Source organism: Schistocerca cancellata, chromosome 1 (genome assembly GCF_023864275.1).
Source record: "Schistocerca cancellata isolate TAMUIC-IGC-003103 chromosome 1, iqSchCanc2.1, whole genome shotgun sequence".
In the NCBI taxonomy this organism is placed as follows: Eukaryota; Metazoa; Arthropoda; class Insecta; order Orthoptera; family Acrididae; genus Schistocerca; species Schistocerca cancellata.
Window position 1 is genome coordinate 883,308,780 of NC_064626.1, and position 27,548 is coordinate 883,336,327.

General features: G+C 41.9%; 1 protein-coding gene across 1 annotated transcript in view; it reads left to right on the plus strand.

Moving 5' to 3' along the window:
* LOC126190587 (matrix metalloproteinase-2-like) overlaps positions 1-27,548 on the plus strand; it is a 903,752-nt gene that overhangs the window by 549,483 nt on the left and 326,721 nt on the right. Inside the window, exon 2 of the mRNA XM_049931032.1 lies at positions 19,853-19,954. Within this exon, the coding sequence (XP_049786989.1) occupies positions 19,853-19,954 (102 nt within the window). The remainder of the gene's footprint in view (positions 1-19,852; positions 19,955-27,548) is intronic.

Consider the following 27,548-nt stretch of genomic DNA (forward strand, 5'->3'; position numbering starts at 1 on the left):
GGAATATGTTAACATCCGACCATGTCTTCTGAGTGCTTCACGTTTGTTGTCAGGCAGTGTATGTAGATACAGACCTACAAGTTAATGTGGACTCCGAACTACGGCGAAACTCGACATTTTTCACGTTAACAAACATTGCCAGGGGCGAGAAAAGTGATAAGCGATAGACAAAATCCTGGGACTGACCGACGATTAAACCTGACACTTTTAGATTCGTAGTCTGGTACTTCACCACTGACCATCGAACAATAAATCCAAATTACGATAAGCGGTGTAGACGGTTCTACCTGCAAAAAAAAAAAATTATAATAATCAGGGATTCATTCCCGCGAAAACTAATCTCCTGGCACGTGTTCAACCTCTATCAATAAAGTTTTTAAAATCATTTACTGAATCCATTTACGGATAGTTACCATTGCAGCTGCTATCAAGCAATTTCCACCTGCATCGACTGATTTGGTATGAGAAGAGAAAGCACGTAGATGCCCCCTCTGGGATTGCTGTGTACATCCCGATTTCCAAATGATGTTATCGCTTCTACATTTACGCGTGGGAAGTGCCCCGAACAACGACCTGCCGGAAAATGGCGGTAACATGAATCTGAAAACGACACCCGGTGTGTGGGAAGGGCGCAGCTGAAATTTCAGCTCGTTTAACGGCGAGAGCGTCCAGACGAAACATGAATTACGCGCATGTGCTGCTAGGACCAGCTCCGTTCGTAAAGTTTACCTCTGCTTTGCGATAGTTGCAGCAAACGATTCAGACGGTTAACGTCGTCATGCTGGTTGCGAATATTAATTTAAAAAAAATTTTAAGAAAATTGAGAATCTGTTACATAACGCTCAGTTTGGTTTTTGGGAAGGTAAAGGCACCAGAGATACAGTTTTGACATTGCAGCTGATAATAGAAGCAAGACTTGAGAAAAATCAATCACAGGATTATCAGCTAAAGAAAGCGTTCGACAATGTAAAATCCTGCAAGTTGTTGGAGTTCTCAAGAAAACAGGCGTAATCCAGAGGGAAAGACGAGTAATATAAAATCCAGACAAAAACGAAGAGGGGAAAAGTAAGAATGGAAGACCGAGAGCGAAGTTCTCGAAAGGGTGTAAGACAGACATTCACCCTTACGGCTCAGTTTGTACGTCGAAGAACCAATGACGGAAAGAATCAAGGTTGAAGAGTGGGATTAAAATTCAGGGCGACAGAAAATGATTGATAAGATTCACTGCTGACATTGCTACGCTCCGTGAAAGTCAGAAGTACTGCAGGACCTATTAAATGGAATGAACAGTCTGATGGGCACACACTGTGGATTAAAACGTAGAAAGACGAAAACATTGAGGAGTATCAGAAATGAGATTAGCGATGAACAACAACACTGGGAAACAAGACAGAGATGAAGTTAAGGGATTCAACTTCATTTGAAGCAAAATAATACGTGACGGATGACACAAAGAGGACATAAAGCAGACTGCCACAGTCAAAGGAGGCATTCCTGGTCAAAAAAAGTCGACTAGTATCAAACATCTGCCTTAGTTTTGAAATGAAATTTCTGAGAATGTACGTTTGAAGTACGCTGTTTTATGGAAGTGGATCATGGATTGTGGGAAAACCGAGAAAGACGAGAATCGAAGCGTTTGAGACATGACACCGCAGAAGGATACCAAAAGTTCTATAGATTAATAAGATAAAAAATGTTTAAGTTCTATGCATAAACGACAATGAGAGCAACATATGGGAAACATTGACAAGTAGAAGGAAACGGATGGCAAGATGTGTGTTAAGGCTTCAGAGAATAACTTTCGTGCTGCTAGAAGTAGCTGTAGAGGGTAAAAAGTAACGGGAATCAGATATCAGAATATAACAAAAAGCTAATTGATGATGTTGGTTGCAAGTGCCACTCTGAGCAGAAGATGTTGGCATAGGAGAGGAATTCGTGGAGGCCGCTGCAAACCATTCAGAAGACTAATGACTCAAAAATAAAAATAAAGGTTGCACAGTTGTCAACCTGTATGATTGAAACTCTTTTTTCGCTATGTCGAATGTAACGGAACATTCTCGAACAGATCCGTGGCTGTGCATTTTCATTGGTAAGAGTGATGATTGTCCGTAACTATTTCCAAAGAAACAATCCCAGCGTTCATCTAAAGTGATGTATAGAAACCGTGGAACAGCCTAATCAGGATAGCTGGATAAGGTTTCGAGCAGTGGTTCTCTCGAAAGGCACATGCTATAGCAGGGCTAAAAGACTATCCTTTCTTTCTTCAACTGGTTTTATTGAACTTCCTTCCTTTGTATCCCTGTACGCTATTTCAAGGAAAACATTCTGTCTGTCGCAAGTTTGCTATTCCTCTTTTTCCAGGAACCCTCGCTGGTAACGAAATAGATGCCATGTCTAAAGAGATTCCAAAGTACGCCGATAATTCTTCGTACTGATTTCCAATCATAAACTTTCTTCTTACTATTCATCCCAATCCACTGTTATTTCGTACTCGGATGTCGATGATTGCTGCAAGATTTCTTATCCATTACCAGTTAATTTACACTTCTAAGTTTTTTTTACGTTCCTCAATAGTTTTTAAATTGTAGTCATTAATATGGATGTGTATTTGATTTAATTGCTTACTAGAAATAAATCATAGATTCACTTTGTTAATGCCAGTATTGGAAAAATATTTACAGGTGGTCATATAGAACAGACCTTACAAGTATATAACGCAGAGAACAAATTGAATAACAAGCGTCTTTGATTTCAGAAATCACTGCCAACTCAACAAGCTTAGTTTGACGTTACAGATAGTGTGCTAAAATCAACAAATCAGAAATTATTACCCCAGCAAAAGTCAAAACACTGTGGCTTAGTAGACACAACAGGCTTATGGCTTTTATATCGTCTGCTGACAGGAACCAGACAGTATCAGTTCCACGTCCGTCACACAGCAATAAGCACTCAGTATTTCGGGCAATCAGACATGGGTTATCGTAAGGTTATATTTTAAGTCATCAATTGATTCTCATACACAAATAATATCTCAGTTGCACTGTAGAAGACGAAAACTTTTCATTTTGTAGATGACTCCAGTATAGGGAAAAAAAGTGGAATCAGTCCCTTTACAGAAAAGGCTTATCATGAAAGTATTTCGTTAAAGTTTCACAGGATTTAATACATGCATCAGCACTTGTCATGGAAATCCACAACTTTTAAAAATAGTCAGCTCCAATAAGAAAATACAAGCAGGAGAAATTTTCAATCTTTTCGGATCACTGTTAGAGTACATAGGTAACTGGAAATACCACTGCCTAAAATTAATTAAGTGCTTTAATTCCCTACCCACGATTATTGCTCTAGGTTACTTGAAAATGAAGAGACAGTTTACTGAGTGTATTTACATTCGCTGATGTGTTATAGAATCGTTTTATGGCGAAACTAATGTCAAGTGTTTTCAGAATATGGAAACATGTTATGGCTAACTATTACATCTGCTGCTGCTTCTAGAAGATCCTGCAGAATTCTTCAAAAATGCGGTATTTTCATAACAACTATATATATATTTTAGCGTTACAAACATTTCTACTTTCTCAGAAAATAGTAAAAATAGTTAAATATAATACTAAAAGCAAAAATAGCTTCTACGACGACTTCTACGACTTTACATTATGGTAGCGGGAGTACAGAAAAGAGTGAAATACATGGTTACACATGTATTCTGCAATTCGTCAGAGCTTATCAGATATTTTGTACACAATATGGAAGGTTTGAAGACTGAACGGAAGATCTTTCTGTTAGGCAACCTCTTGTACTTCATCTCCAGCAAAAATGTTGAAACTAGGCCTATTGTTTTAAGTTTGGTGTTTTATAAGTCATATTAGCACGGTTATACGCCTTTCGTAATGTTAAACCATTTCATTGTATTGCACTTAAACAAAATGTACATATTCGACTCCTGTTGGCATACCAGAGATCCTTTGCCAAGGGACCCGTGGGATACTAGTAATGTAGCGGTAACGTAGAGAAACATATCATAATACGGCTGATGCGTCTCATTCATCCAGCATATTCATCCATTGCTGATATTTGATATGTCGAAGATCTGAACACAGTTTCCGATCTGCATGTAAACGAGCTAAGCCATATAATCAAGTAAGCTGTCCGCAGGTGAAACAGATGTAACCATAAGCCGCAAATGCAAAGTGGTTTAGTGGGCTAAGCCTTTATCAATGTCCAGCGTAATGTATCTGCCGAGCAACGCCCTACGCGGTTGCTACGTCTACCGCTAGGGGCGCTGCTGTCCATATCGACTTGTGGCGCCATCAGTCCACTGCGGCGGAATCAGGAGGTTCTTCGCTGCAGCATCCCATTTTGTGGCGTTGCTAAAGCAGAAGGTTCCGATGCCGGTTTGTACTACGATCACTGTTCAGATAAACGTGATATATCTCGAGATGAGATGAGAACGGAGAGGTTGCACGTTAACAAGCAAGATCTTTATGGCACTTAATTGGATTTGGGGTGAAGTTCAAGCCAGCCATTCTGATTCAGAATTTCTGCGCTGAGACAAATAACTTCCGACGAATGTCTGCAGGGGTCATGAGAAATAAGGCCGGAGCGACTCTTCCCATTCTTCTGCAATTTTGGCACCTGGTTATCGATATTCCCATTTTACTTACTTTTTTATTCATTTTTTTTAACGAAATGCCTGCATGGTATGACTTTTTGGGATGTGATGGTGGTTGCTTATTTTTGTTGCTGTTATCATTATTGTTGCCAATGTAAAAGCTTGTTGACTGCAATGGGATTGTCGTTTCTGTGATCTCTGTTGTAACTCCATTAGATAAGTCACAGAACAGTTCATTTTTCTTGTTTGTCAGAAAGGTTCTTTTAAAGTGAAAGCGCAAAGTATTTCTACACTGAACTCAGCCTTGAAAAATTAAATAAACTTATACAAAATTGTAAAAAACACTTTTTACTTCTAATCTAATTTTTCTGTATTTCCTTGAAAAATCTCTATACTTTCTTCAGCTATTACGAAACAGGTAAATTTTGCTCTGGCACTAAAAAAGATATACTGCCTTTAAATTTCTTTGCATCCAGATGATTAGTTCAGAAAGTTAGGGCGAGCATGGAAATTGGGATTTGCCTCGTCACAAGGAACCATCCCTGTCACCCAGCCTCATTCTACCAGAATGGAAATCCCGAGTCTTCACAGCTACGCAGCAAAACCGCAGTTATTTTAGAAGTCCCTTCAACCGATTCGCTCTCCTACATAGCGTAAGGAATTACTTTTTTGTTCCTCCTATTATTCTTACTTTCAAAGATTCGGCATTCGCTTGTTCCGACATTAGGTTTCGATCCGTTTTCTGCTTGGCCTTTTTGTGTTCTTTCTTCGTGATCGTTACAGCTTCTTTTTTTTTTCAGTAGTCAGTCCTAATAGAACGATCTGTCTGTAGCATATGGGCGGCAAATGAGAAGAACACAGATGTCTATCGACGGGTCCGAGCACCAACCACGTGCTGGCTAAGTTCCAAATCTCTGCGCTGCTGCTGGTGATTATGGATTTAAGGAAACTAAACATGTAACGTCATCAGCCTCCTGTTAACCCCTCCCCCTCATGACGCAATCGGTGTACCTCGTATGTCAGCATCGAGAGTAAATTATTTGCGCTAGTGCAAAAATGTTTTCCAAGGTTTGTGTAGAGTGTATCTGAGGCGGGACGTGGGCTGGCTGGCACACCAGCCCTCTAGGTTAGTTCGCCGGACGGATACCAACCGCGGCCAGCGCGCCTCCCCGTCCCGGAAAATGGCGCTGTAACGCTCACGGCGACCCTGGAGGTTTCCCAAACCTCTCAGCAGTGTCTCGTGTAGCTGAGGCTAGCATCACCACTGATAGAGGGATTGCGACGCTACCTTTGGCAACGCTCCCGTTACTAATCGAAAGCAGCACGCTGTGCGCCCACGACGACTTTCACCCTCATCTCTTCCTTCCATTAGTCAGTTTTCCGGCGCAAGGACAGCGCACTAAACAAGCGATTACCATAGCTACTCACACCGTACCTGATAATAGGTGTGTCGGTGGCGGTGATGGGCTCTTTAGATCAATCATCCACGCTGTTGCACCTGTAAATACTGAAGAGACTGCTACTCCTCTTCAGGAACCATACGTAAGTCCGGCCTCTCCACAGGTATCCCTTCAATGTAGTAACGCCTTCATTACAGCTATGTGTACATTTGAAGTACGCAAGCCACACCATCGCAATCCTGCCTCGGGCATGGTGTGTGATGTCCTTAGGTTAGTTAGGTTTAAGTAGTTCTAAGTTCTAGGGGACCGATGACCTTAGAAGTTAAGTCCCATAGTGCTCAGAGCCATTTGAACACCACCGTAGGAAGATCCGTGCCTCGAGGAGCCATATGATGATGATGATGATGCAAAGTTGGCTTATTTCTGTTTGGCGATCGCTGTTTTTTATTTCAAAAAGACAGGTTTCGGGCAGTATCGCTCATCTTCAGATCATGTCTCGCAGTTACAGAGTAACCAGTCATAAATATGTCACAATAAATACTGAAACTTCCGTTAAGGCTAGTTACTCTGTAACTACGAGATATGATCTGACTATGGCTGGCAGCGCCCGAAACCGGTAATTTTTAGATGGAAAATAGCGATCGACAAACAGAAAATAATCCTATATGTATAAATAAGGGTCGCGGATGACTCCCTATAACAAGTAAGTTCAGTTTTGATGAATATGGTAAATAATCAAAATGTTAGTTTTGTTATTATGGCTATTATGCTTTGTAAGTGCAAAACTGCTGGGTCATGAGAACCTACTCATGCCGCGTGGGATTAGCCGAGCGGTCTCGGGCGCTGCAGTCATGGACTGTGCGGCTGGTTATAGCTAAAACCGATTAAAACATCAACAGTCCGTTAAACCAAACAGGAACAAGAAACTAACATGGTGAACAGGAAATAAAAAACAACAAATATGTAACGAAAGACTTAAGAAACAGTAACATAGTACACGACAAAAACAATGTAAAATAAGAGTCGATAAAAACTATTATCAAATACTTGGAGAAAAACATTTAAGTAAGGACGATACAACTGTTGTTGTGCGACCTACTGTTGGCTGCCACAGACTTTCAAAAATAAGCCCAAACTATAGTAGTTTTCCTGTTTCTTGTGTTACCTGTACATTAGGTTGTTGCATAACTATTGGGCGTGACCACATGTCGATCGATTTTGCGCGCGAGCGCGTTTGTGTGTGTGTGTGTGTGTGTGTGTGAATGAGTGTGTGTGTCTGTGTGTATGCTACCGGTGTCTTCCTAGATTCCCCTAGAAACACGAAGCGCTTAACCGTCTAGAAACTGAGTGTGGGAATATGAAGGGCCAGATAACCTGAGGAACTTTTTTGTTTTACGCAGTTATCCTCCTGTCTGTTACATACAAATAAACAGTAGTTACGACAAAACTGAATATTTCAATGTTTAATCCTTGCTTTATTCGTAATCTGTTAATTTGTAACGTCAAACAGAGGGCTGTGGCAGTGAAACAAAACAAAAAGAAAAACGCCCAGATATATCACATAGCGCTATAAAACGCAGTTTTGAAACGTCCCCTTAGAACAATTATACAAGACTGTGCTTAAACTGACACACAATAATTTTAGTGCAACGCAATCTGACTATCAAAAATCCCTACAAAAGAATGGCCCAGACAAACATTAAACTATACCTTTCACAAATCACTTACCTCACAAAAATCTTCGTTACTCGAACTACTGCAATACAGCGAGCGCCACTACTGCCAGCTAAATAAAAGATTCAAACTACTGAAGGCACTAACTACTGATAGGCGTAGTTAGCAAATGAAAGATTATAATAGAGAACAAACAATGTATTTACCTTAATAGTCATAATGTATACAGCAGTTCATGACATCCATTTTTACAAATATCAAACCTCCGCCATTTCTCTCCAAACATCCACCACTGCTGGCGGCTCACCTCCAACTGCGCGACGCTACGCGCTGTTCACATCCACCTGCCGCTGCCCAACACTACAATGGCAGACAACAATGCAAACTAGCCACAGACTGCACAAAGCACAGCCAGTGATTTTCATATAGAGCGCTACGTAACGTTGCCAATAAGAAAACATAAACAGCCTACTTACATAAAGAAAACATAAACAGTCTACTTACTGTTTGTTCTAAAAATTTAATACTAAAAAATCACAAAACAAAAACATACCAAACACTACCTCAATACGTTCCTGAACTTAGATAACAGATGATTGCATTATTCATAAACAACTTTCACAGTATCAATAATAACAGGAAACTCTTGCCTTTCAAATGGCTCTGAGCACTATGGGACTTAACATCTATGGTCATCAGTCCCCTAGAACTTAGAACTACTTAAACCTAACTAACCTAAGGACATCACACAACACCCAGCCATCACGAGGCAGAGAAAATCCCTGACCCCGCCGGGAATCGAACCCGGGAACCCGGGCGTGGGAAGCGAGAACGCTACCGCACGACCACGAGATGCGGGCAACTCTTGCCTTTGATCATGATGAAGAACTTCTCTTGAGTACAAAATTTTTGTGAATGTAAACTGTAGTTACATCAAAAGCAATTGCTTTGGTTACAAAAAAGCGCAGAAGTTAAGTGATCAACTAGTTTTTATTACTTATAAAAAGGAGTTAATATTTTGTAAGGATATAAAAAACACAAAGGACTAACACTGACCGATGTGCAGTTCAAACTATATGCAAAAGAAACAAACAAACGAAGAGAAGTCATCGGCTCCCAATTTCTGTCTCACACATTCATTTATGTTTCTTTCCTTACCAGTGCTATCAATACCACCGGTAATCGTACCATTTACTACGTCATTTACGTACTGTGTATCAAAACTATCGAACCGCAGGTTTTGTAGATCGCAACTCTATGCACAACCAATGAATAATAATGGCTAACCCAGACACTTTGCAACACGTTAACACCCCTCCCCCGCCCCCCACCCCCACGCCCATATTTTTACGACGAAGGTCTGACAACATGAAAAACCTTAAAATAAGTAACGCATTCGTCTCATTATCACTTGGAAGGTCCTGTGTAAGACGCACACCAGCCCACAGGACAGAAAATTAAATTAAACTGTGGTCTATCGACACTGACTGCTGGGAAACAGGGGAGGGGGGGAGGGGGCACGTGTAAATGATTCACTGTTAGCCGTGGAAGAGTTTCTTCTTCAGCTTACGGTGGCAGGAAGGAGGTAAGTCACGGCCGCAGTACACACACACACTTACCTCTTCACATTAGTCAGAGGAAAGAGACATCAAGTAGGATCTTGACCGAGATAGCAATTTCACAGTAACTAACTAACAAGTATGACGTCGCCTCTGACTCGACGTGCGACGTGTATCCGCTAAGTTGTATAAAACTGTGTAAAGAGTTTATGATCAATCGTGTGGATTCAGAAAGGGACGTTCTCGTAATGATACTTCATTTATAATTAGACAAATTATTGAAAACCATCGTGAATTTGACTTAGAAACGCAATTAGCAAGTATTGATTTTGAGAAAGCCTTTAATGAGGGAAAGAGACCCCTTTGTGAAAAATATTGTAAATAAAAGGTTTTGTAAAACATCTTATTAATGTCACAGAGAGGCTATATATAAACACAGAAGTAGTTATAAGATCAGGTTCAAAAGCGTCGGATGAAACTTTAATAAATCATGTTGTTCGACAAGGGTTCAGTCTATCTCCCACTTTATTTAATTTGTATACTAACAACCCAGTTATGGAGTGGAAAGATGAAATACACTTAGGAATTAAAATAGGATTTACCGTTGCATTAAGATGACCAGAAAATTAGGCGGGAAACAGAAGATAACTTACGAAGAGCATTCAAAAGGGGACGTACAAACGAAGACAAGCGAAGGCTAGTAGAGATTCGTGCGTCTGTGAAAATATCTATGCGCTAAGCATACATACAACTACTACCACCGTCACACCTTAGCAAAAGATCTGGCAGAGAACCCTAGAAAATTCTGATGGTACGTAAAATCACTAAGCTGGTCTAAGGCTTCCACTCAGTACCTTGTTCACTAGTCTGGTGTAGCAGTTAAAGATAGCAAAACGAAAGCTGAAGTTCAAAATTTCACGTTCAAGAAATCGTTCACCCAGGAGAACCGTACAAATATACCGTCATTTGACCACCGGACAGACTCCCGTATGCACGATGTAGAAATAAGCACACGTGGCGTAGAGAAGCAACTTAAAGATTTGAAAGCAACTAAATCACCAGGTGCGGATGGAATCCCAGTTTGATTTTACAGTGAGTACTCTACGGCACTGGTCCCTTACCTAGCATACATTTATCGTGAATCCCTCCCCAGTACAAAATCCCAAGCGACTGGAAAAAAGCGCAGTGACTCCAGTGTATAAGAAAGGTAAAAGAACGGACCCGCATAGTTACAGACCAATATTCCTAATTTTTGTTCGCGGCAGAATCCGTGAACACATTCTCAGTTAGAATATAATAAATTTTCTTGGGGCTAAGCAGCTTACGTCCACGAATCAGCACGGTTTTAGAAAGCATCTCTCGTGCGAAACTCAGCTTGCCCTTTTCTCACATCATATACTGAAAACTATAGAGCACAGGTAGTCCCAGTCTTCAAGAAGGGTCGTCGAGCAGATGCGCAAAACAATAGACCTATATCTCTGACGTCGATCTGTTGTAGAATTTTAGAACATGTGTTTTGCTCGAGTATCATGTCGTTTTTGGAAACTCAGAATCTACTATGTAGGAATCAACATGGATTCCGGAAACAGCGATCGTGTGAAACCCAACTCGCTTTATTTGTTCATGAGACCCAGAAAATATTAGATACAGGCTCCCAGGTAGTTGCTATTTTTCTTGACTTCCGGAAGGCGTTCGATACAGTTCCGCACTGTCGCCTGATAAACAAAGTAAGAGCCTACGGAATATCAGACCAGCTGTGTGGCTGGATTGAAGAGTTTTTAGCGAACAGAACACAGCATGTTGTTATCAACGGAGAGACGTCTACAGACATTAAAGTAACCTCTGGCGTGCCACAGGGGAGTGTTATGGGACCATTGCTTTTCACAATATATATAAATGACCTAGTAGATAGTGTCGGAAGTTCCATGCGGCTTTTCGCGGATGATGCTGTAGTATACAGAGAAGTTGCAGCATTAGAAAATTGTAGCGAAATGCAGGAAGATCTGCAGCGGATAGGCACTTGGTGCAGGGAGTGGCAACTGACCCTTAATATAGACAAATGTAATGTATTGCGAATACATAGAAAGAAGGATCCTTTATTGTATGATTATATGATAGCGGAACAAACACTGGTAGCAGTTACTTCTGTAAAATATCTGGGAGTATGCGTGCGGAACGATTTGAAGTGGAATGATCATATAAAATTAATTGTTGGTAAGGCGGGTACCAGGTTGAGATTCATTGGGAGAGTCCTTAGAAAATGTAGTCCATCAACAAAGGAGGTGGCTTACAAAACACTCGTTCGACCTATACTTGAGTATTGCTCATCAGTGTGGGATCCGTACCAGATCGGGTTGACGGAGGAGATAGAGAAGATCCAAAGAAGAGCGGCGCGTTTCGTCACAGGGTTATTTGGTAACCGTGATAGCGTTACGGAGATGTTTAACAAACTCAAGTGGCAGACTCTGCAAGAGAGGCGCTCTGCATCGCGGTGTAGCTTGCTCGCCAGGTTTCGAGAGGGTGCGTTTCTGGATGAGGTATCGAATATATTGGTTCCCCCTACTTATACCTCCCGAGGAGATCACGAATGTAAAATTAGGGAGATTAGAGCGCGCACAGAGGCTTTCAGACAGTCGTTCTTCCCGCGAACCATACGCGACTGGAACAGGAAAGGGAGATAATGACAGTGGTACGTAAAGTGCCCTCCGCCACACACCGTTGGGTGGCTTGCGGAGTATAAATGTAAATGTAGATGTAGATACAACAGGCAGATTACGTATTCCTATATTTCCGGAAAGCATTTGACACGGTGCCCCATTGCAGGCTGATAACGAAGGTACTAGCATATGGAATATGTTCACAGATATGTGAGTGGCTCGAAAACTTCTTAAATAATAGAACCCAGTGTGTTGTTCTCGAAGGCGAGTGTTCATCAGAGAGAAGGGTATTGTCAGGAGTGCCCCAGGGAATTGTGACAGGACCGCTGTTGTCCTCTATATACAGAAATGATTTGGCGGACAGGGTAGGCAGCAGTTTGCGGTTGTTTGCTGGTGATGCCATGCTGTACGGTAAGGTGTCTTAGTTGAATGACTGTAGGAGATACAAGATGACTTAGACAAAATTTCCAGTTGGTGCTATGAATGGCAGCTAGCCCTAAAGCGGAAAAATGTAAGTCAATACAGATGAGTAGAAAGAACAAACCTACAATGTTCGGATACAGTATTACTAGTGTCCAACTTGACACAGTCAAGTCGTTTAAATATCTGGGCGTAACGTTGTATAACGTTATGTGGTGGAAAGGGCTAGTGAAAACTGTGCTGGGGAAAGCAAATAGTCGACTTCGGTTTGGTGGGAGAATTTTAGGAAAGAGTAGTTCAGCTGCAAAGGAGACCGCATATAGGACGCTAGTGCAACCTATTCTTGAGTGAGTACTGTTCGGTGTTTGGGCTTTGCATCAGGTCGGATTGAAGGAAGACATCGAAGCAATTCAGAGGAGGGCTGCTAGATTTGTTACCGGTAGGTTCGAATAAAACGTAAATTTTACGAAGGTTCTTCGGGAACTCAAATGGGAATCCCTGGAGGGAAGGCGGTGTTACTTTCGGGAAACTTTTATTTAAAAAATTTAGAAAACCGGCATTTGAAGCTGACTGCTGAACGTACTACCGCCAACATACATCGGTCGTAAGGACCACGAAGGTAAGATACGAGAAATTAGGGCTTATACGGAGGCTCACCGACAGTCGTTTCTTCCTCGCTCTATTTCCGGGTGGAACAGGAGGATAAATGGCAAATAGTAGTACAGGGTACCCTCCGCCACGCACCTTACGGTGGCTTGCGGAGTATCTATATGGATGGAGATGTAGACATAGATTGAGTCAAAATGCAATATATTACAGCCTAACTATATCTGCAAAGAAGACAAAGGTAGTGGCTTTCAAAAGAAAGAATTCACTCAGATCGAAAATAATAATAAATGATAAAATCTTAGAACAAGTATACGCTTTCAGCTATCTGGAATGTGATATTAGCTGTAACTTGGGCAAATAAATATCAAGCAATCTGTGGAACAACTAGAAAAATTTTGGGAAGAATAACAAGAAAAGAAAGAGAAATAAAATTCTATAAAATCATGGCTGTAGCTACTCCTCTATATAGTTCCGAATCATGGACAGTAACAAAAAAAGAAAAATCATGTGTACAAGACATATGTAAGAGACTACAATAAAATGGACAATGTAAAGAATGAAACAATAAGACCATATTTTAAAATATTTTTGTTAATATCGAGATAGAAATGGAAGGATCATGTTGATAGAGTGACAGAAAACAAACTGCCACAAACGATAATGAATTATCGACCGACTGGAAAGAAAGAAGTAGGTAGACCTTGTAAGAGATGGATGATGGATGGATGGATGTTAGAGACCGGGATAGGTGATTACATGACGACGGTGTGGTAAGGTGTGGCGAGGGGTTGGCACGCTGTTCTGCCGTCTGCCTGTGCTCTGTGTACGGTTCTCACGGGAGACGCCTGCTTCCCCCCTCCCCCATCCCTTTCCCTCCCCACCCCCTCCACCCAGTTCCTCTCCCAGCATCTGATAAACGCCGCTCTTGTGCCACGCGAGACTTTTTCTTCGGCCCTACATCTCTCATGCAGTCTGACAGTTTTCTTCCTTCTTGTTCCAATATCTTCTGGGATACGTCGCCTTCCAGTTTTTTCGACTGTGCGCCCTTCTGCTACTGACGCATTTAAAGTTTCCGTCATACACTTTTACAGTGAGCAGCGCTGATGTAGCATCGCATGCATAAACAGATCTGACAGAATAAAAATGTACTGATAACAGTTGCGCGTTTAGGTAGCCCTGTTTCTTGCTAACAGCGCCGGTGCAGATATTGATCTCGACTAAGCGCCTGAAATACAAAAATCTCGCAAAAGCAGTGATAGGGTAACAGGGAACAAATATGCAACAAATATCTAACACGACAGAATATTAGACTCTCCGGGAATTTTTTCGCAAACTAAACTCTTGGTAAAGCACTTTTTAAGTCATCTCGCTCACGGAACTGCAGAGACATCAAATAAATAGCAGCGAATATGATCTTACTCGTGATCCAAATATGATGGTATCAGTCTGAGAGATACCCGTTTTTTCTGCATTTCTTGTTTTGGGTTCACATACGATGTAGTCTCGTATCCTCCTCGCCGTAATTTTATAACATATTAATAATACAAAATATTTTAACGCTCTTTCAAGATGACGATGACGACGACGACGACGATGATGATGATATATTTAAACTGTTCAGCAGCATGGTCAACAGCGGCATTTTTGGATATCAACGTACTCTTCTCGTGGTTTGAAATATGTCTGCTTTCTCATGCGAAACTGCTGCGACAATAATTGCCTAAAAATATGTATTAGCAGCTTTCTTCACATTTCTGGCTTTGTAGACGCAAATATGCTGTTCGTATCTTTTAAAATCCCCTATCATTCGGAAAAGTGCCCTTATGACACACTGCCCCTTATGTGGCCTGCTTATTAGTTAGACAAAAAAACCTGGGCCGAGCCAACCAGCTGAAGCTCATTGACATCCTCCCTAAAACTTTTCAGGTGGGCGGCCTGACTTGTCGAAGATTTGAAAATTCTTTGTCGCAGTTGTCGCTCTCAGTTGGGATAGTAGACAAGTCAGCAGACAAGCAGACGACTGCCTTTATGTCAGGATACGAAACACATGTAGTGAAAATGATATATCACAACTATGTATCGATGGATCATCAGGCCAGAGGAGGAAATTTTCAATCAATTGACAGCACCTGGTCTGTCACATGCGGGTGATCGATTTGATCAAGTGCACTTCTTGTTGGCCGGCCGTTGTGGCCGTGCGGTTAAAGGCGCTTCAGTCTGGAACCGCGTGACCGCTACGGTCGCAGGTTCGAATCCTGCCTCGGGCATGGATGTGTGTGATGTCCTTAGGTTAGTTAGGTTTAATTAGTTCTAAGTTCTAGGCGACTGATGACCTCAGAAGTTAAGTCGCATAGTGCTCAGAGCCATTTGAACCATTTGAACCACTTCTTGTTTAGGACAAATAGGAGTTCGCCACTCACTAATATCGTTTCTGAAACTCTCTTAAGATACTAGGTCCTCAAATAAGTAAAACAACATAAGCTAGCCAGCGAAACAGCATATGCACTCAAGATTTATTGTATTATCAATATGAACTGTGTTGGGTTACTTCATTTTAACAGTCGGTTTGTGGACAATATCTCTTGCGTCCGCCTCGTTCCAATGTTGAAGCAAGAGAAAGATGGATGTAACAACATAAAATTCGATTAAAGAAAGACAAAAACAAAATTGTAGAAACCATACAGCCTACATGAGCGATGCAACGGGCGTTAAGCTACATAATCTAGTAGTCAGTCATCCCTGCCGACACACGCTACGTGAACATTGCAGTCCTGAAGCATTATAATCACTGCATATCATCACTAGTATTTCACAGCAGTCACCCCGAAAACTCGTCTAATTGCTAGTACGACAAATATCTGACATGTATCGGCTGAAACGCATTTTTTTGGGAACTCACGAATGGCAAGTCGAGTGTAAGCATTCTAATGCTTCATTTCTCCAAAAGCTCACGCGTCCATGCTACTATCAAATGAAATATTGTTTTCACATTTTGTTAAACACAGTATACTCTCATATGAGTGATATACATTTTATTCGAGATTTTTAGCGTCAGCCACAATATCCTACAAAATGAAATTCATAAGTGTTACTGCTTTATTATACGAATTTAAAAATAAATAGAAAAGTATGCCGGAAAGATAATATTCTGTTATATAAGACAAAGTGGGTAAGCGTGAGAGCCGGCCCTGGTGGCCGAGCGGTTCTAGGCGATACAGTCTGGAACCGCGCGACCTCTACGGTCGCAGGTTCGAATCCTGCCTCGGGCATGGATGTGTGTGATGTCCTTAGGTTAGTTAGGTTTAAGTACTTCTAAGTTCTAGGGGACTGATGACCTCAGAAGTTAAGTCCCATTGTGCTCAGAGCCATTTGAACCATTTTTTAAGCGTGCGACTACAAATCCAAAGGTTGCGAGTTCAGACCTGAGTCGGTCCAAGGATTTCTTCCGTTAGTTAACGCTTGCAATGTAAAAAGTACCAGATTGGACGTCGGTTTCGAGCCCCCGTTAAAAGCATGTGACAATGTAACTGGCTGGGTAAGGCATTCTACAGATCGCAGGATGACAACTGTGGTGTTCAATACTGTTTTCAGGTTTAGGACAGCTTTATCTTTATAATTAGGTATATATACTTTGCTGCCAAGTCATTCGCTGGAACACGAATCATTCTACGGACACGTTAGTATCATATACTGAAGTACTCTGCTAGAGACCCATTACGGTTCTCGGCGTAGTGTTGTGTGTGTATTTTGTATTGTGTGGATACCTTCAATGAGCTGTCTCACAGTCTAGTAAGGCACTGTGGCACAGTTTACGCTTATATCTCTGTCGTTATCGATAAAAGTGGTTTGTAAGAAACGAAGAAGTTAAAGCGGATGCCGTGATACCTCACACTTTACCAAAGGCAAGCGCCACACCGACCGGTGACAGAAATCGTACGCCACCAATTCTCTTCCTCTTGCCGGCCAAATACTCTCGATGAAAATTTCTTAATCATCAGTATTCCACCACACTACCTGCTTTCCCACAGTTCGGCTCTACGTTATGGATCTTGGGTACTGAGACATAAAATACAAATGGATAAATGTAACTTTAAGTGAAGAAGTACAGTAGCGATCAACACGAAGAATGGTTCCCTGTCTATCGTGTTTTATTAAGTGCGATTCTTCACCTGATATAGTTTTTGCCTCGTTAAAGATGTTTGTAATCTCTATTCACCCATACTAATTGTGGCCAATGGGTTTTCGTAACTTCATTTACCACCGGGATACAGGTATAAACTTTGATTTTTTTAAAAAGTAAGTAAATAAAAAAACTGGAAGTATGGCTTTTATACTTACCAGAATGTGTATGAAACAAATGCAGTGATAGAACCCATTTGTAGGTATGACCAAGAAATTACGGAGTGGAGATGTATTGAAAATGGGAATTTTTGTGCTGGAATTGCGCACCGCCCGAAAGTTTACTCCACACTGTCGAGAGTGGCGTAAACATCGAGTATCGCTGGCCTCGGAGCCGCTAGTTACCATAGAGAATGGAATAAATAGAAAGACCAACACCTTCTGGGTCAATTTTTATTTTACTTGATAACCTGTTTCGACCGATTATTTTACCTCATCTCACATTCATTAACTGCTAAAATGGAAAGAAAAGGGGATACGATGCCAAAGATAGTAGCAAAGTGACGTGAAAATATAAACAGTGGCAGTTTGCAAATCTTACCGAAAGCGCTGGTCCCCAGTTCACAAAGATTCAGTTAAAACCACCAAAGTTTAAAATTACATGTGTATATGTAATTTTAAACTTTATTTTTCTTAGGTTTTTACTTTAAACTGTTAGCTTATTGCGAAAGTGTTTTTTAGTATATAAGGAAGCAGAAGCCGCATCAAAATGTACGTGTAACTTCCTTGGTAGTTCAGTTTCCATAAATTAAGCAGTTTAAACTGTATCTTTGCTAATTCACAATTTGCAGTTTGCGGTAATTCAGTATGACCTACTTCGCACTGTTTTATTTTTATTTTGCGTACTGCCACTGTTGCATTTTTATGTCATTTTGCTACAGTCTTTGTTCTGTCGCACACCCTTTTGTTTCCCTTTTAGCATTTAATGGATCGGAGGATGACCTAAAAATACGGGTAGCAACAGTTTAGCAAATAAAATAAAAGAGTGACCTAGACGAGTCCACTCTTTCTACACACTGGAAGTGGTCATGGTGCTCTGCGACCGTTATGTCTTCTATTATAAACTGAATAAAGTTCCGGAGGCACACGATTCAAATAGTGGCAACAACATCATAGGGACCACCCCGTTTTGTGTAATACATTAAATGAATTGGCAACTACGAATGAGGACAACCAGAAGCTGTAGAATGGAATGATGACAAGAAAATTTGTGCCGGATCGGGACTCGAACTCGGATTTCCCACTTACATTTTATGTATTTCCACTCTTTACTGTCATGACACAGTTCCTTTTTCTTTAAAGAAAAAAGTCGATGCCGGTATCCCACTGATTAACAGTCGCAATACCAAGAGAGGGTCCTAGTTAGGTACTTTTTATTTCAAAATTTTGAAAAATTATTTATTTTTTATATTTTAATCTTCTACGAGATTCCTTAAGTGTTTTAAATTTTTCAGTGAAACTTAACCCACAAATTTAAGTGTCAGTAGTATAAGTAACTTTTCACGATAAATGTCGTATTCGATGCTTTCAGATTCAGGACCCGACTTACACATCAATATCTCTTTAAAAAGTACGTTGTGAGTAAACGCCAACAATACTTAACGAAACTCACATTTTTTAAAAAAATTTTATGGTGGTCATGGTATTACATGTTGCTGAAAGTGCATTGGTGTTCTAAAACTGTGCTAAAAGATATTTTCACTCTCTGAACGCCACAAACATGCTACAACCATTCTGAAAAGAATGTTGTTAATATCAGTCAACAACAGTTAACAAATTTGAAATTCTTCCAATCCATATGTGGCATACAGCTAACCAGTGCTTAACAGTATTGGTTAAAACAATCTTGGTTGCAATTTTAGTTTTTATTTTATTTTTAAACTACGCGTTTCGCCTTATTTAGGCATCTTCAGGTTATCTTAATTTGATATTTCTTAGAACGATCCTTTAGTCAGTGTAGCTAAAAGGTATCGTCGAAACTATCAGGCCAACATCGCCTTCGTTAAACTCAGTAAAAACTTTTATAGATGGACGCGAGTGACTCCAAGACCTGCATAACGCGTTCCCGTTCACAGGAGCGAGTAACAGAATAGAAAAGTTTTTACTGAGTTTAACGAAGGCGATGTTGGCCTGGTATATTCGACGATGCCCTTTGGCTACACTGACTAAAGGATCCTTCTAAGAAATACCAAATTAAGATAACCTGAAGATGCCTGAATAAGGCGAAACGCGTAGTTGAAAAATAAAAAACTAAAATTGCAGCCAAGACTGTTTTTATCCAATACTAACAAATTTGATGGGTTTTTTTGTAAATTTTATTAGGGTGGACATAAAGTCAACCTCCTCCCCCTCCCCTTGGTAACAAACGTTACTGAAAATATGTTGGTTTTGGGAGTGTTAATGAAGTTGCAAAGCCGCGCGGGATTAGCCGAGCGGTCTCGGGCGCTGCAGTCATGGACTGTGCGGCTGATCCCGACGGAGGTTCGAGTCCTCCCCCGGGCATGGGTGTGTTTGTCCTTAGGATAATTTAGGTTAAGTAGTGTGTAAGCTTAGGAACTGATGACCTTAGCACTTAAGTCCCATAACATTGCACACACATTTAAACATTTTTGAAGTTGCAAAAACTGGTTGGTCCACCTTTCATGCCCATTTCTAAACTACATTAAATATAGATGTATATATGTGTACATGCGATATGTGTGCTGGACAGTGAGTGACGGGCGCCTTTTTGTGTGTTGGCAGCAAAACTACCTGATGCGCTACGGCTACCTGCCTCAGTCGGACAAGGAGACGGGCAACCTGCGCACCGAGGAGCAGCTCCGAGACGCGCTGCGCGAACTGCAGGTGAGTCACTCTGCTGTCTGTCCAATGTCTGCAGCGTCAGGCGCCGCTAGGACAGGGGGGATATAATAAGCAAAAGTTAGGCACACTACTCCGTGGGAAGTGTTTGCCGTCCTATGTTCAACCGGCAAGCAAAATGGGAATACACTTCAACATAATAGTTGACCAGTACACAACCACACTCAAGCAGCAGCACGAGATATATTAACACGGCCTGAAAAAAAAAAAAAGAAAAAAAAAACATGAAGCACCCAGCATGGGAGGAGGAAACGAAATGAGAGTTCACGGACTAAGAGCTTATGTGATGTTATTTCAATAATTACAAATTCGAGTCAAATTACCAAAGAACTTGGCTTTATAAACACACTTATCAGTATGACGTTGCACCCTCGTTGGCCTGGATCCATGCCATGATTCGTTTGGGAATGGTGTAGTAAAGCCGTTGCACCCCCTCCTCCAGCAAGCTGGTCTACAACTGTTGTAACTGGTCATTGATGTCCTGCATACTGACACCGGGACGGAGTTGACATCCGAGCTCTTCTCGCACATCTTATATCGAGGACAGTCGTGGGCAGTACCTCAACATCACGCAGACAGGCCATAGAGTCAAATGCGGACGAGCATTGTCTTGCTGAAAAATAGCACCCTAGTACTGTCGCTTGAGAGGTAACACATGACCTGTCTGTGCCACTAGACTTCCCTCACTCACTAGCCGTACTGGTCATACCCGACGGGTCCCCACACAACGACGCCAGGTGTAATACAGTTGCGCCTCTCGAAAACACTGGAATAGTGGGACCCCGCCCCAGATCGCCTCCGTAAAGAAGATGGTCAACTGACGTAGTGCAGAACTGAACAGATTGCGATGCAACACATAAAAGGTCCATGCTCCCCGGTCATGGCATCACTCTAGACGGCAGGCGCAGATGTGAATGGGTCATGATGTGCTTGGTGCACAGTGTGGCCATCTTCCCTTGTGGTGATCGGACGTGGTCGACCGGTACCTTGACAATGCGTATACCTGCCCTCACGGTTCCGTGCAGTCCAACATCGGGCCACTGTCATATCTGCATGCTCTACATATCCAGATACAGCACGAATAGACCATCTGGCCGGATGGAGGTCCACAAAAAATGGTTCAAATGGCTCTGAGCACTATGGGACTTAACTTCTGAGGTCATCAGTCACCTAGAACTTAGAACTACTTAAACCTAACTAACCTAAGGACATCGCACACATCCATGCCCGAGGCAGGATTCGAACTTGCGACCGTAGCGACCCCGCGGTTCCAGACTGTAGCGCCTGGAACGGCTCGGCCACCCCGGCCGGCACAAAAGAAGTGTTTCCTTCTGAAACGTAAGATGTGTGTAACGAATCTGTTTCATATTTCTGTACGAAAATGTAAATGAAGAACACTTGAATATAGTAATAATATTTTTTCCGATATAAAAATAACTAAATTTTATTTTTGCTTCAGTTTCCACCATAGTCGTGTTCAAAAAATTTTATTTGTAGTGACTAGATTCAGACTAAATTGTCCATTCTCAAACCATGGCCTCTTCGTTGTAAATGTTAGCGTACATTTCGTTTACAACGAAGGCTACTGCATGAGAATGGACATGTAATCCGAATCTAGTCACAACAAATAAAAATTTTTGAACACAACTGTGACGGAAGCTGAAGAAAAAACAAAATGTAATAATCCCAGTTGCTGGTCTTCACACCTATACTAGGTTGGAACTTCATGAAATTGACTGGTCCTGTAATTTCTTTACAATGCGTATCATTTGAAACACATATCGTTAATTTCGTGATCCATGTGACATTCGTTACTGTAACACGTTTCTCGTCTCCAACCATGTGTATCTCGTAGTGGTTTCAAATATGTAGGTAGAACCATGGCATCTCAAAGCATAATTTGCCAGTTTCGCTGCCAAAATTGCACAATTTATCGCCTCGCAGGCCTCGTACCCGACGTACTTCCGTGTCGTGCTGGTTGCCTTATCCGCAGGCGTTATCCAGATCCCAGCCAACATCACTGTCTTCATTGAAAACGCGAGTGCCGTGTCTGTCTTACCAAGTCTAGTGTTTCTAGAGACGATGTGAACATTCTACAGGAGGTGGTGGCCCAATTGTATTCGAGAGGACAGCGCTTAAAATCCCCGTCCAGCCGCTCAGGTTTAGGTTTTCCGTGATTTTCCTAAATGGTAGAATGGTTTCTTTCAAAGGGACATGGGCGGATTCCGTTCACCATCCTTCACAAACTCGAACTTGAGCTTCGTCTCTTGATGGTCTACGAGGCCTATAATCTTCCTTCCTTTTCAAACTATTTAGGTTTAAAAATAATGTAGTGACAGACCGTGCACGAACTGCACAAATTGAACAAAGTGCGACGTACTCATGATTAAACACTTTTCTATACGAGCGCTGATTCATATTCTGCGAGATACATATAAGCCCTTTCAACTGGCATTGTAAGAGTAATAACTCGTCCATGTCACACATCATATGTAGATGTGTCACTTCAGAGATACATTTTTACTCGCGCCGTTCTCGCTACGCTAGCACTCTTTCAGTGCTTGACAAAGAATGTTCTTCTGGTTTGCGTCTAGTCACCTACTAGCGATATGGCAGGTACGTTCTTAAAACAAGCTCAAGTGTCAAGTGCCCTACACAATGGTCACAAACCAATATTTCCTTTCTACACAATGTTCACACTAAATATCATACTACTGCATCTTGCCGCAGATATATTACGTTACAGTGTGTAACGTCGTTGGTTTAATTTGCTATGAAAACGGTGCTGCTATTCAAGACCATAAAAGTGGGTTAAAAGCTGTGAGCTGTCTGGGGAAGTTAACCTTGCATTACTGCGCAACTGTTTCACCTGTGTATCCAGTCTAGCTTACCAAATTCCCAACCAGAGTAACATTAATTATAATCTTTTAATAGTCATACGACAACCGGTGATATATATAAAAAAAAGAGAATTTAAATAAAAAGAAATAAATCAGTTTGTATTTGGAAATTTATTTTAACATTGATCATTGAAATTTCAGCATCTTAAACTAGATTCATAACTAAACTGGTGCCTTATTTAGGATTGTGAAAATGTGAGATTGTAATCTTACAGAACACATCAAATATGGAGCCAAGATTGGGAGACTGCATACAACACTGCATTCATAAAATAACACACGAAGAACGTTAAAACATATGCAAGAGGAAATTAACCACAACCAACCAATTCAATTTTCACCCAAAGAAGTTACGTTCGTAGCACAATCCTGTCCGTCATGTAATTACCGCACACTGATATACTAAATTCATACTAACTCTCTGTGAAATCTTCCCAAAAAGAATAGCTGAGGGTTACTTTGATGATTACACCACATGCCTCACGTGCTCGACTTGGTTTACACAAAGAGTGTAACTCCACAATAATTTTGATAATTAAAATAAATTACATCGAAAATCAATTTAAAAAAGAAAAACCTCGAACTGGTTACTATCGTCTTACTATTAACCTGATGGGTCAAACAATTGTATAAGCACGTGGTAATGGTCTCACAAAGTACACCCCACGTGGGTTGAACATAAAGAAAAGTTGCTATATTGAAAAATATTGTCAAGACGAGACGTTATAATCTCACGGACATTCGCATTTAAGATTGATGAACTTAGTTAAGAGTTACTGATCAACACGTGGTTCCACTTTACTCACAAAGTAGTGACAAAGCAACTACCGGAATATATTCTGAACTTCACACTCGAATTACACTGCGTTGCAATTTAAGATAACATTAGATATTTTAGAACTAAACCTGAAATAAAGGTGATTAAATTTTCAGTTAGGCTGAACTTAAGAAATCCATTGTCCTACGGACTTAGCAGACACGCGCTTAGCCGGAGATCCTACCACTTCAGACGCTCACCGCGGACAGACTGACCTGGTCCCTTCCTGAGGGTAGCTCACAAATACAAACGGAAGTGGCCAGAGGGGCAGCTTCCTATACCAACATGACAAGGGACGGACAGGGTCGTACTAAGGATAGAAACCTCTTTGCTTTTAGAAAGCGTAGCTACCTGTTCCGACGTTGGTCCTACTGTTCTCTAGCAGACAGGCTTGTCTGCTACCCTCAAGCATGCAACAAGAAATACATTTGCTCATTTATCCTCTCACACAGAAGGGAAGGGGGATGACAGTATCTTATCATATACAATACATAAAAGAAAGCGGATGTAGGTTCCGTATGAGACTGTGTGACATGAATTACATATAAACTGTGTTTTAAAGTGTAGTAGTGTGACAGATCGAGCTTGTTTATGTGTAAAAGTAACACGTTCCACTACTCAGTCTCCTCCCAGATAGTCAGAAACGCCACAGTAAATTTAGAAGAGGAATTTATGCCGTAAATGACAACAGATTTAAGAAATTAACATGAAAGGAATCCAACAGAGACCTTTCAAGTGTTCAACGCATTTTAATATGCACATTGACATCTTCGTGTAGCTTAATGCACAGCGCACTGGTCTGCGAGACAGGAAAGTTAACCAGGGTCTAACCGGCGTCAGTCAGGCAACTGGCCAACCAGGGAGTGTTTATTAGGAACCTTAATTTCCACCTCTTAGGATACGATGTAGAAACAGTTAAAATATAATAACACACATAATAAAATTTACACGATTCAGAGGCAGATGGCAAGCGGGACTTGCCTACTGGGAGAAGAAGTACGTCGGACGGCAGAAGTAAAATAAAATGAGAACAGCAGGTTTCCTATGATGTAATAAATGCTTGGAAAGGGAGAATAATTTTTACGAAAACAACGATTTCGTACATGTTCATCAACAGCCCTTCTGAACAAAGGTTCTAAGCTTGTTCTGAAACACCTGCAGATGGCTTCTACTATGTTTCATGCAGAGACGTGATACGCCAACTTCTGATTCACGAATAAAAAAGGTGGGTCGAGGTTGGGAGCGGTGCAGTGGGAGGCAGAGAAGTGACAATATCCTTACAGTATTGCGGCAATATATTCCAAACTTTATGAGATTTAGGGAAGCGCAGTGCATTATCTCTCGTGCACAAAGTGAGCACCCTTAGGTGATGGTGCTCGGGGAAGGACTCTTTCGACCACCGGCTACTGCACAGCTGGCCACAACGAGCATATCCTAGAGGCGAGGCCGTCAATCAAGCTAGTGCCCAAGAGACAGTAAAATCCTTGCCTCATTACAATCCGATTCATATGTAAAACATTCTCGGTTTTCTTGCCGCGTCAATTCGGGATAAAATCTCAAGCTTTCACGATTACCTCCGTCGTCATCGTCAGGAGCAACTGACTGTCTTCACTGCTGCTGTTCGATGAAACAAAAATTCTGTCCCATGCCCTCACGTACTGGGATTCTGTTATTAAGGAGGCTGTTGAAATAAGAATGAGCCAAAAGAACTTTAACCGCGATAGCGGATACCGTCTGAGCTGTGCATGGAAACGAGAGCTTGATGCAGAGAAGCAGCAGAGACGTTCCTTCCAAGGTTTACATTCCAATGGAAGCGGTGGCACCACCGGCACTCACACTGACACCGTCTGCGACAGCAGTACGTAATCGCCGACCAATCACAAGCCGACCAATCAGAAGCCGTCCACGGGCTATAAAAGGCTACCACAGCAGCAGTGAAGACAGTCAGTTGCTCCTGGCGACGACGACGGAGATAATCGTCGAAAGCTTAAGATTTTATCCCAAATCGACGCGGCAAGAAAACCGAGAAAGTTTTACATATAAGTGCCGTCGCGAAAGACTTCGTTCCCACAATCAGATTCAGATGATAGCTTCTTCCAACACTGAACCCTTCAGCCTGGGAAATCAGTGAAAAGCAATTATTTAACGTAAGCACACTGGACAAAAATTCACTCCGACCAGACATCGTGTTAAAACCCTGTTACACTGTCTCTAGCAGCCGTCCGGTGTGGCCGAGCGGTTCTAGGCGCTTCAGTCTGGAACCGCGCGACCGCTACGGTCGCAGGTTCGAATCCTGCCTCGGGCATGGATGTGTGTGATGTCCTTAGGTTAGTTAGGTTTAAGTAGTTCTAAGTTCTAGTGGACTGATCACCGCAGATGTTAAGTCACGTAGTGCCCAGAGCCATTTTTGAACTGTCTCTAGCTTTGATAATAAACACATTTCGACGAGCGAGACAATCTACAGGTTCCTTCAGCTGAAGCCACTCATCGATTATTTGATATCACAGAGACACCAAACTGCGATGATGTTCATTCCTACGTTTCATTCTGTATTCCAAATAGCCCCAGATATTTACTACAGGATTAAGATACGGTTATTTTTTAGGCTAGTCGAGGTACGAAAGCATGCATGAGGTTTTTCAAACCAGGAACGTATGCCTGCAGTCTTCTGAACACGGCTGTTGTCATCTTGGAAGAGAGAAGTGTCCACAGCATACTCATCATGAAGATTTCGAAGGTTGGGCAATCTCTGGTGACCGAGAGACTTTAAGTAAGCATCCTGGTTCACGTTCACAGTGAGCTGAATGACAGCGCCAAATTCATGTTACGAAAAACGCCCCCAAAACGTCACAAAACCACCCCCGGTCTGAGCTACACCCTCGACGTTCGCTGCGGGGTAAGCACTTCATCGGATCGACGGTGCACTCTACGCCTTGAATCATTTGCAACATTAGGTTTTGCTGTGAGCAACGGCCTTTTGCGAGATACTCTATCGAAAATTTCAATTGCATCCCATTTCCTTCGCATAGGGTTTCAAACCGATTGTCCTCGAGATAGCGTGACACCCGTCTCCGTTGAAATGGTTCAAATGGCACTGAGCACTATGGGACTTAACATCTGAGGTCATCAGTCCCCTAGACTTAGAACTACTTAAACCTAATTAACCTAAAGACATCACATACATCCATGCCCGAGGCAGGATTCGAACCTACAACGGTAGCAGCAACGCGGTTCCGGACTGAAGCGCCTAGAACTGCTCGGCCACAGCGGCCGGCCCCGTCTCCGTTCCCTGTCGTTTAGGATCTTTTCAGAATCACTGTTTCTTCTCCGTGTTACTCTTACATTGCTTCAACTGGTGCATCGCAGACGCGTTGAATGGTCCACGTTTATCCAAAAACAGATTGGACAACGGCATTCAGAGCGTGGTCACAGGCACATTAAAATGTAATAGCTCCTTTCGTCCATTCTGTGACGTCTCCACGGCCTACTGCGGTGACAGCATACAACCGTCTGACAGGTACACACCACTTCAGTGGCGGAGAGTCATATAACCGACTCGCACCAGTTGTAAGCCATCTACAGCGATCCACACCGACCGCTGTGCACTTTTAATGGTGTGACTGACATTCCACAACTACATCTACATCTGCTGTCCGCAAGCTACGTTATGGTATACGAAGGAGGGTACTTTCTGTGACGTTATCTCTTAACTACTTTCTTGCTCCAACTGCAAACGATCCATGGGAAGAACGACAGGCGCTAAGCCTTCGGGTGAACTCGAATCTTTCACGGTCTCTTCGCGAATATGTGTAGGACACTGGTTCACTCCTACGGTCGCAGGTTCGAATCCTGCCTCGGGCAT